The sequence below is a fragment of the Gavialis gangeticus genome, unplaced genomic scaffold (assembly GCF_001723915.1).
Source record: "Gavialis gangeticus isolate Ggan-Ray unplaced genomic scaffold, GavGan_comp1, whole genome shotgun sequence".
Classification (NCBI taxonomy): domain Eukaryota; kingdom Metazoa; phylum Chordata; order Crocodylia; family Gavialidae; genus Gavialis; species Gavialis gangeticus.
Window position 1 is genome coordinate 33,246,277 of NW_017729001.1, and position 11,696 is coordinate 33,257,972.

An 11,696-nucleotide genomic window follows, 5' to 3' on the forward strand; every position below is an offset into this window, starting at 1 on the left:
GGGGGGGGGGGGGGGCAGGTCCTGAGCCACAGGCCGTTCATCTTTTAATTTAATTATTCGACGTTTTTTAATCTGATCGATTAAAAAATGCTCCGTGACCATTCGCGGGTCTCCCCTCGCTGCCCCGGTGTGACTAACGGCTCCCTTGGCACGGTCCTTTGTCGAGGACTCTGGTCGGGCCCCGGGTCCTCCTCAATGACACCCTCGCCTGTGCCCGCAGATCCGGGAAGAGGACCGGAGCCCGCCACCTTCCTCGCCCCCTCTGCTCTTCTCCGTGATTCCCGGGGGGTTCATCAAGCAGCTGGTTCGGGAGACGGAGAAGGAGTCGAAGGGAGTCAAACTGAAAGAGAAAATCCAGCTGCATGAGCAGGAGGATGTAAGTAGCAAGCGGAGGTGGGATGGGGGGTCTGTCCCGCACGGCGCCCTCCGGTTGTGGCTTCGGCTTCAGCGGTGCTGGGGGTGCTTTGGGTCTGTGATGGGGCCATTGGGAAGCACTCTTGGTCTGTTCAAGTGAATCACAGACCTGGGTGTTTTGTTGGGTCGCCTGGGTGCATTTGACTGGGTTGAATTAGGACTTGGGCTCATCAGGGATGCAGATGCTGCCCTAGGATGGCAATAGGGACGCACATCTCGGCCCACGGGTGCGGAGGGAGCTATTCCCCTAAACCCCGTGTCCTCCCTGGGTGAGGCTGGACCTATGCCCATGCAAAAGCTGTAGCACGAGAAGCCAGGCAGGGTCGGCGCTCGCTTCTCCGGCGCTGCCAGGGTTGTGCTCACACGCTCCGCTTTTGTCCCTAGCCCCTGGGGAAGTGCGACGACAGCTCAGCGCAGCCGCTGGCTCGCCAGGCCCGGGACATCCTGGAGGTCGGAGGGACGATGGGGAGCAAAGGAGAAGTGCTGCAGAACGGCCTGAATGGGGAGAAGCACGAGGAGGGGGTGGCCGCTCCGCTCCCCCCCAGGAAGACGGTGCCCTTCAAGAGAGCTGTGGGGAGGGCCAGCCTCAAGAAACCCACCCCTCCTGCGTCCGAGACGGCTCAGCCTGGGAAGGCCCCAGGCCAGGAGCACCAGAGCAAAGGGGACAGCCCCCTGGCCGCTGCGCAGAGACCGGGCAGGGGGCTTCAGTGCTGCCCCGAAGGGCTGGGGAAAGAAGGGGAGGCACCGGGGAAGAAAGGCCTTGAGACCGCGAGGAAAGAGAAGAAGCCGCCCCGGACCAAGGCAGGGGTCAAGAAGGAGCCGGGAGGGGTCAAGAAGGAGATGGAAGAAGTTAAGAAAGGGGCTGGGGAAAGCAAGAAGGAAGCGGGCGTCAGGAAAGGGCCGGGGGAGCGCGGGGAGGAAGCAGGAGGCGACGAGGAGTGGGAGCTGAGCAAGGAGGACGCGGAGGAGGTCGCACAGGAGCCCGGGGCAGGCAGGATGGACATCCAAGAGGATCCCAAAAAGGTCGAGGGAGAAGCAGAGGAGACGGAGGAGCCTGGAGCCAGCCCGGACTCCGACGCGGCGAAGGTGCGCCTGTGTCCGCGTGTCCTGCTCTCTGGCTGTCCCGTGCCCCACCGCGAGCTTGGACCCGGGACCCCTTTGCTGCGCACCCCACGAGAGCAGCCACGGTCCTGGGTCCGCAGGAGCTGCTTTGCTGCAGATTCGAGGGGGTGATTGCCGTGCTCCTGGGGCCGGAGCCATGGGGGTCCGGGGAGGAGGCTTTTGAGCCACCCCATTGCCTCTCTGAGGCCGCGAGAAGCCGAGTCCAGCACTGGGCAGCCTGGCCAGGGCAGGGGGGAGGTCTTCCATGCATTTGCCTTTTCCTCCCTTTTTTTTCTTTTCTGGGCATTTTTCTTCCCCCACAGCAGCAGGGAGAAGCAAGGGGCCTTGCTGTAGATCAGGACTTGGCTCTGCACCGGCGCTGCTCTCCTGACCTTGCACACAAGATTGCTAGCTGGGGGGGTTGTTCTCCCATGCAGACGGGGGGGAGGTTTGCTTGCCACAAAGCCGCCTGTGCCACTGAGCTGCATGCAGGCTTGCAGTGGTGGTCTTCCTCTCTCTCTAAGCCCCAAAGGTCTCCACTTGTGCCCCCCCCCCATGGACGCACAGCACCTCGGCACGACGCCACTCATCAAACCCGGTGGCGGGCACTGAGGAGGAAATGCCAGGAGCACGCAAGCCTCCGAACAGCCAGGGCTAGATTTGGGTGCAAACACCCTTATGAAATAGCATGGGAGGAGAAGCATGGTGAGCAGGGGGCCCATGCAGGAGATCTGCTTCGAGGGTCACCAGGAGGGACCTGCTGGCTCCCTTCCACGGTGCAGGCGTCCTGGAGCCGGTGTCTGCTCTTTGTGCACAGGACCGTCCTGGGCGGAGCACAAAGAAGTTGATTAGTGACCAGTGATGATAAAATCGCTTGTGTCAGGAGTGTGCAACTTGCCCATGTGCTGCTGTAGCTTGCGGTTGTGTGTTTTCCTGGGTGGGGAAGGGCGAAGAGCCCAGATGTGGCTGGGAAGAGTTCGTCGGCTGGGGCCGGACCCTGACTCTGCTTCCCTGCAGGCTCGTGACGACGTGTGGTACGAAACGGAGAAAGTCTGGCTCATCCGGAAAGACGGATTCACGCTTGGTAACTTCTGCGGCTCGTTGTTCGCCCTTTTCTGGGAGACGAGGCTTTGGGGGGTGTCAGACCTGGGGCTGAGAAGGAAACTTTCCTGGGGGAGTTTATTACTGACCACAGGGCTGCTTTGGCTGAAGCAACTGGTACTGGCTGCTACTGGAGGGGAGTGATGGGACTGAGGGCAAATTGCAGCCTGGCCATCCCTATATTACCCTGCTTGGGGCTCTCCCGGGAGCTGTGACCCACCCCCGGGCCCACACACGGGCGGAGGACTGGATGCAGGGCTCTTCTTTGCCACTCGATCCAGCCCCTGTGGGCTGCCCTTCAAAGGTGCACAGCGTAAATGGACCCTGCAAGTCATAGGAGCTCCCTCAGACCAGCAGGAGACTCTGCTGCCTCAGTTGTCCCCATCTGTGAAATGGGGTTAATGCTTGGGGGAGGGGTTGGAAATGGCACGACCATCAGCTGGCGCAGCAGGGCCCAACGGAGCCAGGCCTGCGCGAGGGGGCGAGAGCGGGATCAGAGCCGCGTCTTGCGCAGGCCTCCTCCAGAGTCGGCTGCACCGTCGTTAGGGAGGAGCTCATTCCCGAGTGTCTCCTGCAGCCACGCAACTGAAGCCGGACGTGGGGACCCCGGAGCTGCCGGCGGGGAGGGTGAGGGTGCGCGTGGAAGCTGACAGCACGGTCATCGAGGTGGATGAGGAGCACGTGCACCGGGTGAGTCCCCAGGCCCGAAACCCCACAGGCTCCGTGTGCTGCCCGCGCTGGCCGGACCGTCAGACAGGGCTGGGAGGGGGTCTTTTTACCCAGCACGCGCTGCAGCGGCCCCTCCGCTCTCTCAAACCGGCATCTCCTGATGTCTCAGCCCCTTCTGGCCGCTCACTAAATGGACCCTGCAAGTCATAGGAGCTCCCCCCTGACCAGCAGGAGACTTTGCTGCCTCACATCTCCTGTCTGTGAAATGGGGTTAATGCTTGGGGAGGGTTTGGGATGAAACTATTGTCAGCCAGGGGCAGGGCAGGAGAGGAGCTCCCTAGCCTGTCGCAGCTATTCCCTGTCCCGCTGTGCCAGGCCTGCTTCCTCCGCAGCCTTGTGCTTCGGGGCCCTGGTTTATTCTTTCTTTGAATTTTTCCACCTCCAGGACAAGGTGAGTTCCCGCGTGTCTGGAAGGGGCTGGCGCACATCGTGTTAGCAGCACTAGCAGGTCTCCTCTGGGCCTGCCCCTCTGGGCACATCTGGTTCACAGCTGGAGGAGGCACCTGTGGGCAGTGGGTTGCCAGCTGCAAACCACTGGGCCCTGTAAGGAGGGAGCGTAGTCTGGGCACGGCCAGGCCAGGGGCATCTCATGCGTTCTTCTCTCTGCAGACCAACCCCTCCAGCCTGGATTTTGCAGAGGACGTGGCGGCGCTGATCAGCCCGAACGAATCGAGCGTCATCAACACGCTGCAGCACCGGTACCGGTCTCAGCTCAGCTGCACGTACGCGGGACCCAGCCTGGTCACCATCAAGCCCAGCGCGGCCGGCGCCAGCTGCTCTGCAAAGGTAAGAGGCGGGATGTCTGTGCTGACTCCGTGCACGGGAGGACCGGATGTGGCTGGTCTGTCCTGCGGGAGGGGGGTTTGCAGTGGCCGCAAGAGTCCGGGCAGGTGGGTTTAGGACCCCGCTCTCCACCTGTGGGTGCTGGGTTTGTGCCCTGTGTTTTAGCAGCGTGCAAGAGGGGGTTTCGCTCTGTCCCCATTGCGGGCACCCACGGCTCTCCCTGTTGCAGAGCTGTCCGTCTCTGGGACAGACCGGTCCTGTCACTGGAAAACCCCACTCGGGGCTCCTGTCTGCTGAGCAGGCAGAGAATTAATGCAGAAACTGCGCTGCCGCTGGCTTTGGGGTGGGCCTGGCCCCGTCTCTCTGGCAGTGCAGACTTGTCATGGAGCAAGAGCTATGGCTGCAACGCCAAGCGGCGTGAGTAGAGGGTCTGCGCTAGGAGCTGGACTCTGAGCCCAGCACGTGCACAGTTTTCAGACAGACCCAGACCCAATCCAGAGGTGAGGGCAGAGGTCCGCTTTGAGCAAAGGCAGTGTTGCTGGTGGGAAACACGCACCTTTCCCTGTTTAATGACAAGGAGATCGTTGCTTTGCTGCAACTGCCGATCAAGCAAGAGGCTCTACGTGGGGGACACGGGCTGGGAAGCCGGAGAGAGTTCAAAAGCTGCAAAATGGAAGTCACGTCCCTGCCAAAACCAGAGTCGAGGTTCCCAAAATTTTCAGTTGCAGGGTGAGGTGCTGGAGTTTGGAGCGTGCATGCGTGTGTGTGTGACCCTGGTACAGGCAGAGGTGTGCACTGGTATCTGATGTGCCCTCTCTGCTAGCACCTGCCAAGCCAGGAGGTCCTGTTATCCAGCACCGGGTGTTTCTCCGTGACCCAGTTGTTAGCCAAGTTTGAGGCTAAATTAGGTTGGCACAGGGACAAGGGCAATGAAATGTCCCCACGGCTTTGTCCTCGGCTCCTGGAAAGCACAGCGGGGTTTGGTAGCAAAACCCAGCCGTAAGGGCAATGTGGGGGCTTGCACTGGAAGCCATCACAGCTGGTTGTTAGCAAGGAGGCTCCATCCCACGGCCTTTCTGCCCTAGGTGTTCAAGGGCAAGCGGGACAGCATGCCCCCTCACGTCTGCTCCGTGGCGCAGAGGGCCTACTGGAACCTGCTCACGCAGCGCCAGGACCAGACCCTCCTGCCCCTGGGGAGAAGCGGTGCGGGGAAGACGACCTGCTGCCAGAGCGCCTTGGAGTACCTGGTGGGCACTGCCGGCAGCGTGGACAACAGGGTCTCAGGTATGCCTGCTGTCCTGCTGACGTGTCTAGGCACCACGCAGGCACCCTGGGATCCTGTCGCAGCACCGTGCCCCGAGGAGCTTACAGCTGGCGTACGAGCTGGGCCAGGACCTGCAGTGGGCCAGTCCGGCCCTGGGGTTGTGGCCCCTGGGGAGGCTGATTGGGATCGATCGTGTGGACTGGCTGAGGTCCGACTTCACTTTTTAAAGCTGAATTCTAACAAACTAGATCTGCCAGTTGGAGAAAAAAATAGAGCTAATACCAGCGTGGAAGTTAATAAGTATGACCCCGTCTGTTGAGCTGGGAGACATTAGTTCATTAGTTTCCCATACTAATTTTATTCTCCAGGTCTCTCTTTACCTTTATTCCTCCCCTCTGACACTAAAGTTCATTAATCCATCAAGGACTTGTAGCAATAGACTCAGTCGTGCTGGGGGCGGGCTGGGATTTCGGGGAATCCGTGCAAGTGCCAGGTCCTGAGGACGGCACTGGGGTCAAGCCCCTGGTGCAGAGAGGAGCACCCAGGTTTCTGGTGCTCTTGCATAGCCTTGCCAGTCATGCTTTGGTTTCTCTAAGACACATTTAGTGCCTTTGGCAGGTTGCGCTGCAGAGTGACGATGTGAGTGCCTAAAGCAGGCGTGGGTTTTTGTTTCTTTTATTTCCAGGATCGTGTTACCCAAATTCTTACTTGGCCATTCCCTCTTTTTGAAGCAATTTATTCTAACGTTTCCAAACTGCACAGCGGTTAAGTTCTCATCTCTTTAAATCTTCCTTTTCCTCCTTATGTTCCACTGTCTCTGTTGTTTTAACAGTGTTATGTTGTCATCTAGAAAGGAAACACTGGTGCTCCTCAGTGTTTAGTCCATGCTCTCTTTGATGATGCACAAAGCATTTCACATCTTGTAAGGCTTGCTGTCGAATAAGAGAGATTTTGAAGGAACAAGGCAGATTATCCAAATATGGAGAGAATAGTATTGCCTTTGAGTCAGGAAAGGAGACAAATGTGCAGCTTCAGTTTGAGGTTAGAGCTTCTTGGTTTGGATTTTTTGCAATGTCAGGAAACTTCGATCCCATGAAACATTTGGCTTGCTGCAAGCCAACTCTCCCTGGGTTGAGGGGGATCATCGCTTGGGCAGACCCTGCTCCGCACTAGCTGGCCCTGCATAGAAAAGCCAGATGTTGTTGCTCTTTATCAGCTCCCGAGGGTGGCCGTGCGGGGAGGTCTGTTTGCACGTAGATCCCAGGAGCCTTTTGTCAGCACGCAATGGTGGCTTGGTGAGTCTGTTGTGGCTTTTGTCCCAGGCTGGATTCAATTTTCTGCATCAGCTCACGTGGGGCAGGCTGAAATACCCTGGCCTGCCCAAAATGAATCTCTTCCCAGGAGCACCGATGGGCAGGAGTTATACTATGACATGCTAGTGCCCCTTTACCTTGTGGAAACCTCCCCTTTTCTTTATCTCTTTCCACTTCATGGCTTTTAAATGTAATGTTTCGTGACGAGTATGAGGATGACTCGTGGCGTGTACAAGCACCCCTATTGCCCCCTGCTTCCTCTAAGCACCTTATCCTTCCTCTATTATCCCTCAGAGCATTTGCATAAGTTGGTTACCATGGAGTGACTGCCATTGATGCTAATGACGATGGGGTTGCTAATTCTCAGAGGCGTTCTAACAGACCCGTCACCCCCGAGGAGGTTTTGCTTGTTTGTTACTTTAATCTCTTAGTCCAAAGATTTAGGCTAAGCTGTGCCCAGGCCCTCAGATGCAATGTGAATAAAGCCAGCTTGGTGCAGATCCTTTCAGGCTGCCGGTCCTGTGCTCGGGTTAGGGCAAAGCTGTGCTCTTCAGTCCGACCAGCTGCAGGCAGAAGGGGCGAGTGGTAGTTGGAGGGGGGAGATGAAGAAGCAAGGTCTGAATTTTGGAGGAGAACAGGAATGTGGGTGGGGCAGTGGCAGCCCCCGCCTGTGGGGAGCTGGCACTGGGACCTAAGAAGCGAACGTTTTTGTGTGACAGGCGTTTACGGGGCTCATGTGTGTTGACTTTGCAGTGGAGAAGATCCAGGCCATGTTCACAATCCTCAAAGCCTTTGGTTCAGTGACCACCCAACACCACTGCCACTCCACTCGGTTCTCCATGGTCATGTCGCTGGACTTCAATGCCACGGGCCGGATCACTGCTGCTCACCTCCAGGTAACTCTGCACATCTGGGCCATGGCACCCAGGTATGGTGGCCAAGGTGGGGAGGGCGGGAGTGACCTGCCACAGGTGACTTGGCGTCAGAGGTCCGACTGGAGCATGGGTCTCTGCTTCGTGGCCTTGTGCGAGCCCAGGCAGTGTCAGTGCTACCTATGAACGAGCCAAAACACCTTGAATCGTGCTGTTCATAGCAAACCACAGAGGAAATAAGCTGTTGTTGCATTGCGCTGTCGTTCTCTTTCACTGCACGGATGAATGAGGTTTTGGTAAACCTGATTATTAATATGCAACAAGCAGCATCTGCGTGAGCCAGCTGAGGCTCTGGATTCTCCACAAAAGGCTGATCGGGCTTTAGTGTCTGGGGATGTCTTGATGGGCAGATGGTTTCTAGTGCACTTCATGGAGAATGCCTTTGTTTCTGGGGGAGATACCTGAACGGCTGGAGCGGGCATCCCCTGCATGCATTCCCATCCCCTTCGTTAGACATAAGAGCCACCCAAAAGCCTGCTAAGCAGCTCTTTGCGACTCGAGCGGGCAATAACTCGGCAGCCAATAACCAGCTGCCCCATTTGGAAAGACAAGCAAGATGGGGCTGGAATGAAGTATTCATGAGGAAGGTATAATTCAGCGTTTCATTAGCAGCACCTTGCATGTTGGCTCTGATTTCCATTGCCGCCGTGATAGTGCCTGTGCAGTAGGAGCGACGGCCTGCCCTTGCTCTCGAGAGCTGGGCTGGAGGGAGGACGGCGGGAGCCAGTGGCAGCTGGTTGGGCGCCTTGAGGACCATGAACTGAGCCTCCTGTGTGCCCCTTGTCTCACCGGCCCCGGCAGTCTGACCCTGCCTCCAAGCTGTGCGATTACCAGCACTGGCATCTTGCTGTCACAAGACCAGTTGCCAGGGTCACTCCTGGGGGCTGGGCACGGGCGGTAGTGCAGAGCGAGGACTTGGTTCAGGCTTTTGCTGCAAATCCTGGCAGTGCTTCGCCTGCTTATAAGACACAAGTGTGTGTGTGTGTGCGTGTGGGGGGGATTTGACTGGTATATGACTCTTTGCCAGCTAACGAGTCCCTCGATTGCACCGGGCTTCCCAATCTAGCTGGAGGCGTTGGGCTGCCGTACCCCAGAACGTGCAGGATTTCCTCCACGCAGCTGGAGTTGTGGCACTGACCTCCTCCCTCTTTCGTCTGCCAGACCCTGTTGCTGGAGCGGGTCCGTGTCGCACGGCAGCCTGATGGAGAAGGCAACTTCAGTGTCTTTCCCCAGATGCTGGCCGGCCTGGACGTCACTCAGAGGTAAGCACTCTTGGACGTGGCCCCTGGCTCAGGCTGCGTCTCGGTGTGGCAGGGGCGGGTGCATTGTGAATGGCGCATGCAGAGCCCGTGCCGAGGACCACGGCGGGTGCGAGCAGAAGGGGCATTTGCACGGAGCCTTTGTGGGTGTTAACAAGGGCAGGCAGCATCCCCCGTGCACACGGCAGCCCTCTTAAGGGGTTCGGATGGGTGTCGATGAGACGGGCAGAGTGCAGGGTGCTGCTGTGGGGGTATAGAAAAGTGAGGCCAGTTGCAGAGGTCCATGGGCTTGGACCCCTGTCAGGGCTGAGACCTACCAGCTCCACACAGGTAACCTCACTCCCTCTGTGGGACTAAGCAAATGCCCCCATGGCCCTGCGCGGGCCCGGCTGGGCCCCTTCTGTGCACCGCTGTGCAGCTGCCGTCTTCCTAGAAGGAGAAGCCTCCTCCCAGCTCCTGCAAATGCGCTTCGCCATTCAGGCCCATTTTTTTCAGAGGAAAACCCTTGTAAGAGACCCAGGCAGCAGCTGTGCGCTCCTGGGAGTCGTGGCTGGTTTCATGATAACGCCGTGACCTTGCGTGCAGGCAGCGAATGGGTCCGAGAGGCCGTCCTGCCCATCCAGGGAAAAGCATTGACCTGGCGCAGAAATCGGATGAGCACTTTGCTGGGGGGGCAAGACGCTTGTTGCACACCAGGCCGCGACGTTTAGGAGAGCTGAGATTTGCAATGAGGAGGCGATAACCCAGCTTCTCTGGGGTGCACCAGTGTAAATTGGGAGCAGCATGTCCGCAGCACATCAGCCGTAGCAGAGTCCGGCTGGCTGCTCCCGAGTCGCTCAGGGCATGTTCAGCACATTTAATAGGCAGGGGTGTGTGCCAAGAGCTCCTTCGCAATGACCGCTGTCAAATCCCATGTCCGAGGGCTACGGTACCAGCCCTCAAGGGTGTGCTGCCCTCAGCACTTCTGCCCCGATAAAGCAGAGGGAGCGCCATCGGTCTTGCAAACGAAGTGTGCTGGGATGTAGTTGGCCCTGGACCGGGTGTCAGGCTGCTGTTAGGACCGGTCTGTGATGTCGCGCAATAAGGAACGTCGGTCCCGACACACGCGTGCTGTCGTGAGGGGATGTGAATTGGGCTCTGGGACCGTGCTGAAAAGGGGCGATTTCTCCAGCAGAGGGGGCAGGATAACCGTGGAAGGAGTGCCAGCCGTGCTTCGTTGTGCGGTGCTCGTTCAGCCAAGGGGATTTTACGGCAGAGGTGCAGAAGCATCGGAAATCGGGCAGGCGGGCTGCAGGGAGCTGGTCGGCAGGTGCCGTTTTGGGGGAAACGGGCGGGTTTCGAAGGCTGCAGGGCTGGACCAAAGGCGCCCCCCCAGGGACAGGGACTTGTGAGGCTCGCATGCAGAACTGGGCGAGGGGTCTTCTGCCAGGCAGGAGGTTTCTGATGGTTTTACCTCTCAGCTGGCACCGGCTGGGGCAAAGCAGAAGCAAAAGGAAAAAACCAGGCCAGCAGCATCCAGTGACCTGTTGGAGGCAGAAAACACCGGCGTTCCCAATGCTCGCTTTGTTTTGCATGAAACATGTCACCTCCCCCCCGTGGATTCTGGGATAATTCCATGATCATAATTAACCTGTGTTAATTAGTGCCCTAGTACAGAAAGAAACCCATCGGGTCTGAACTCAGCAAGCAGGGGCCATCACCCGCTCGTGTCTGCCGCGCACTACACGTGCGGTTGGTAGGGTCTAAGTGGTCAACACGCTTGACCCAGCAGGCCATGTGGAGGGTCCCTTTGTCGGAGCCAGACCCCTGGGATGTGTGGAAGAGATGCGCTGCCCCTTGGGTCTGGGCTGTTTCCTTTCCCCTTCGTAGACCCAGAAAGAACCTGGTTCATGTCCTGGAAACTGGGATTATGGCAAAAAAAAATTGATGCTGAGCAAATGCCACCCAGGTCCGTAGTTGCTTAGTGCAGGAAGGGAAAAGCTTGCCTGGGTTTAAGGAGTACAGCAGTGTCCGTCGTTCTGGGCCGGGAGGACTCGCGCCGTTCATGTCGAAGAGTGTTGATGGATCAACTCGCCCTGATTGCAGCGGTCATCAAAGGGAGGGCAAGGGGCGGCCATGTGCCTTGAGCCCCTGCATGTGGAGCAGCTGCTGGGAGGGGGAAAGAGGTAACGCTGCAAGGGGAAGGGGCTGGATCTGCCCCACCACGAGGTCCTTCCATTGGGTTTGAGCTCCACCGAGGACAAGGGAGGCCTTTCCGACAGCACAAACCATTAGGAAGGTCAAAAAGACGAACCTGGAAAATTGAGGGTAAGACGCTTCATCTGCACCAGCAGCAAATAAGTCCGTCTAGGGTTTCCCGTTGCGTCTCTTGGGCGGGCGGGTGCATTAGCCCAGCTCTGACCTCTGCGCGGCGCAGAGACCTTCAGGAGTGGTTCATGCCTCGGGAGCGGTAAGCCCCGTCGCGTAGCACCGAGCTGTCGTTTAATGTTCGTTTTCCATACCTGCTTTCAGGACGATGCTGCACTTGCACCAGATGCCTGAGAGCAACTCCTTTGGAATCGGACCGGTCTCAAAGGTAGGGACACCGTTGACACCTTTGCGCGTGGCCTGTCTGTCCTCATGGCTGCTCTGTATAGTGATGTTGGCACGTGTTTCGGATGGACCAGCTGGCAAAGCCCTTGCCTCTGGGAAGCAATGGTGGGAATCGCGGTTCACCTGGGGCTTGTGCATATGCGGCGGGTCTCAGCACAGCCGGATTTGGCCTCAGCTTCAGGGTGGCAGGGTCCAGAGCCTCCGCTGT

General features: G+C 58.2%; 1 protein-coding gene across 2 annotated transcripts in view; it reads left to right on the plus strand.

Moving 5' to 3' along the window:
* MYO18B (myosin XVIIIB) overlaps positions 1-11,696 on the plus strand; it is a 166,923-nt gene that overhangs the window by 14,433 nt on the left and 140,794 nt on the right. For both annotated transcript variants that reach the window (XM_019507347.1, XM_019507346.1), the window contains exons 3-11: positions 221-376; positions 799-1,500; positions 2,533-2,599; positions 3,194-3,306; positions 3,955-4,131; positions 5,214-5,412; positions 7,459-7,601; positions 8,799-8,899; positions 11,408-11,471. In XM_019507347.1, coding sequence (XP_019362892.1) covers positions 221-376; positions 799-1,500; positions 2,533-2,599; positions 3,194-3,306; positions 3,955-4,131; positions 5,214-5,412; positions 7,459-7,601; positions 8,799-8,899; positions 11,408-11,471 — 1,722 coding nt within the window. The remainder of the gene's footprint in view (positions 1-220; positions 377-798; positions 1,501-2,532; positions 2,600-3,193; positions 3,307-3,954; positions 4,132-5,213; positions 5,413-7,458; positions 7,602-8,798; positions 8,900-11,407; positions 11,472-11,696) is intronic.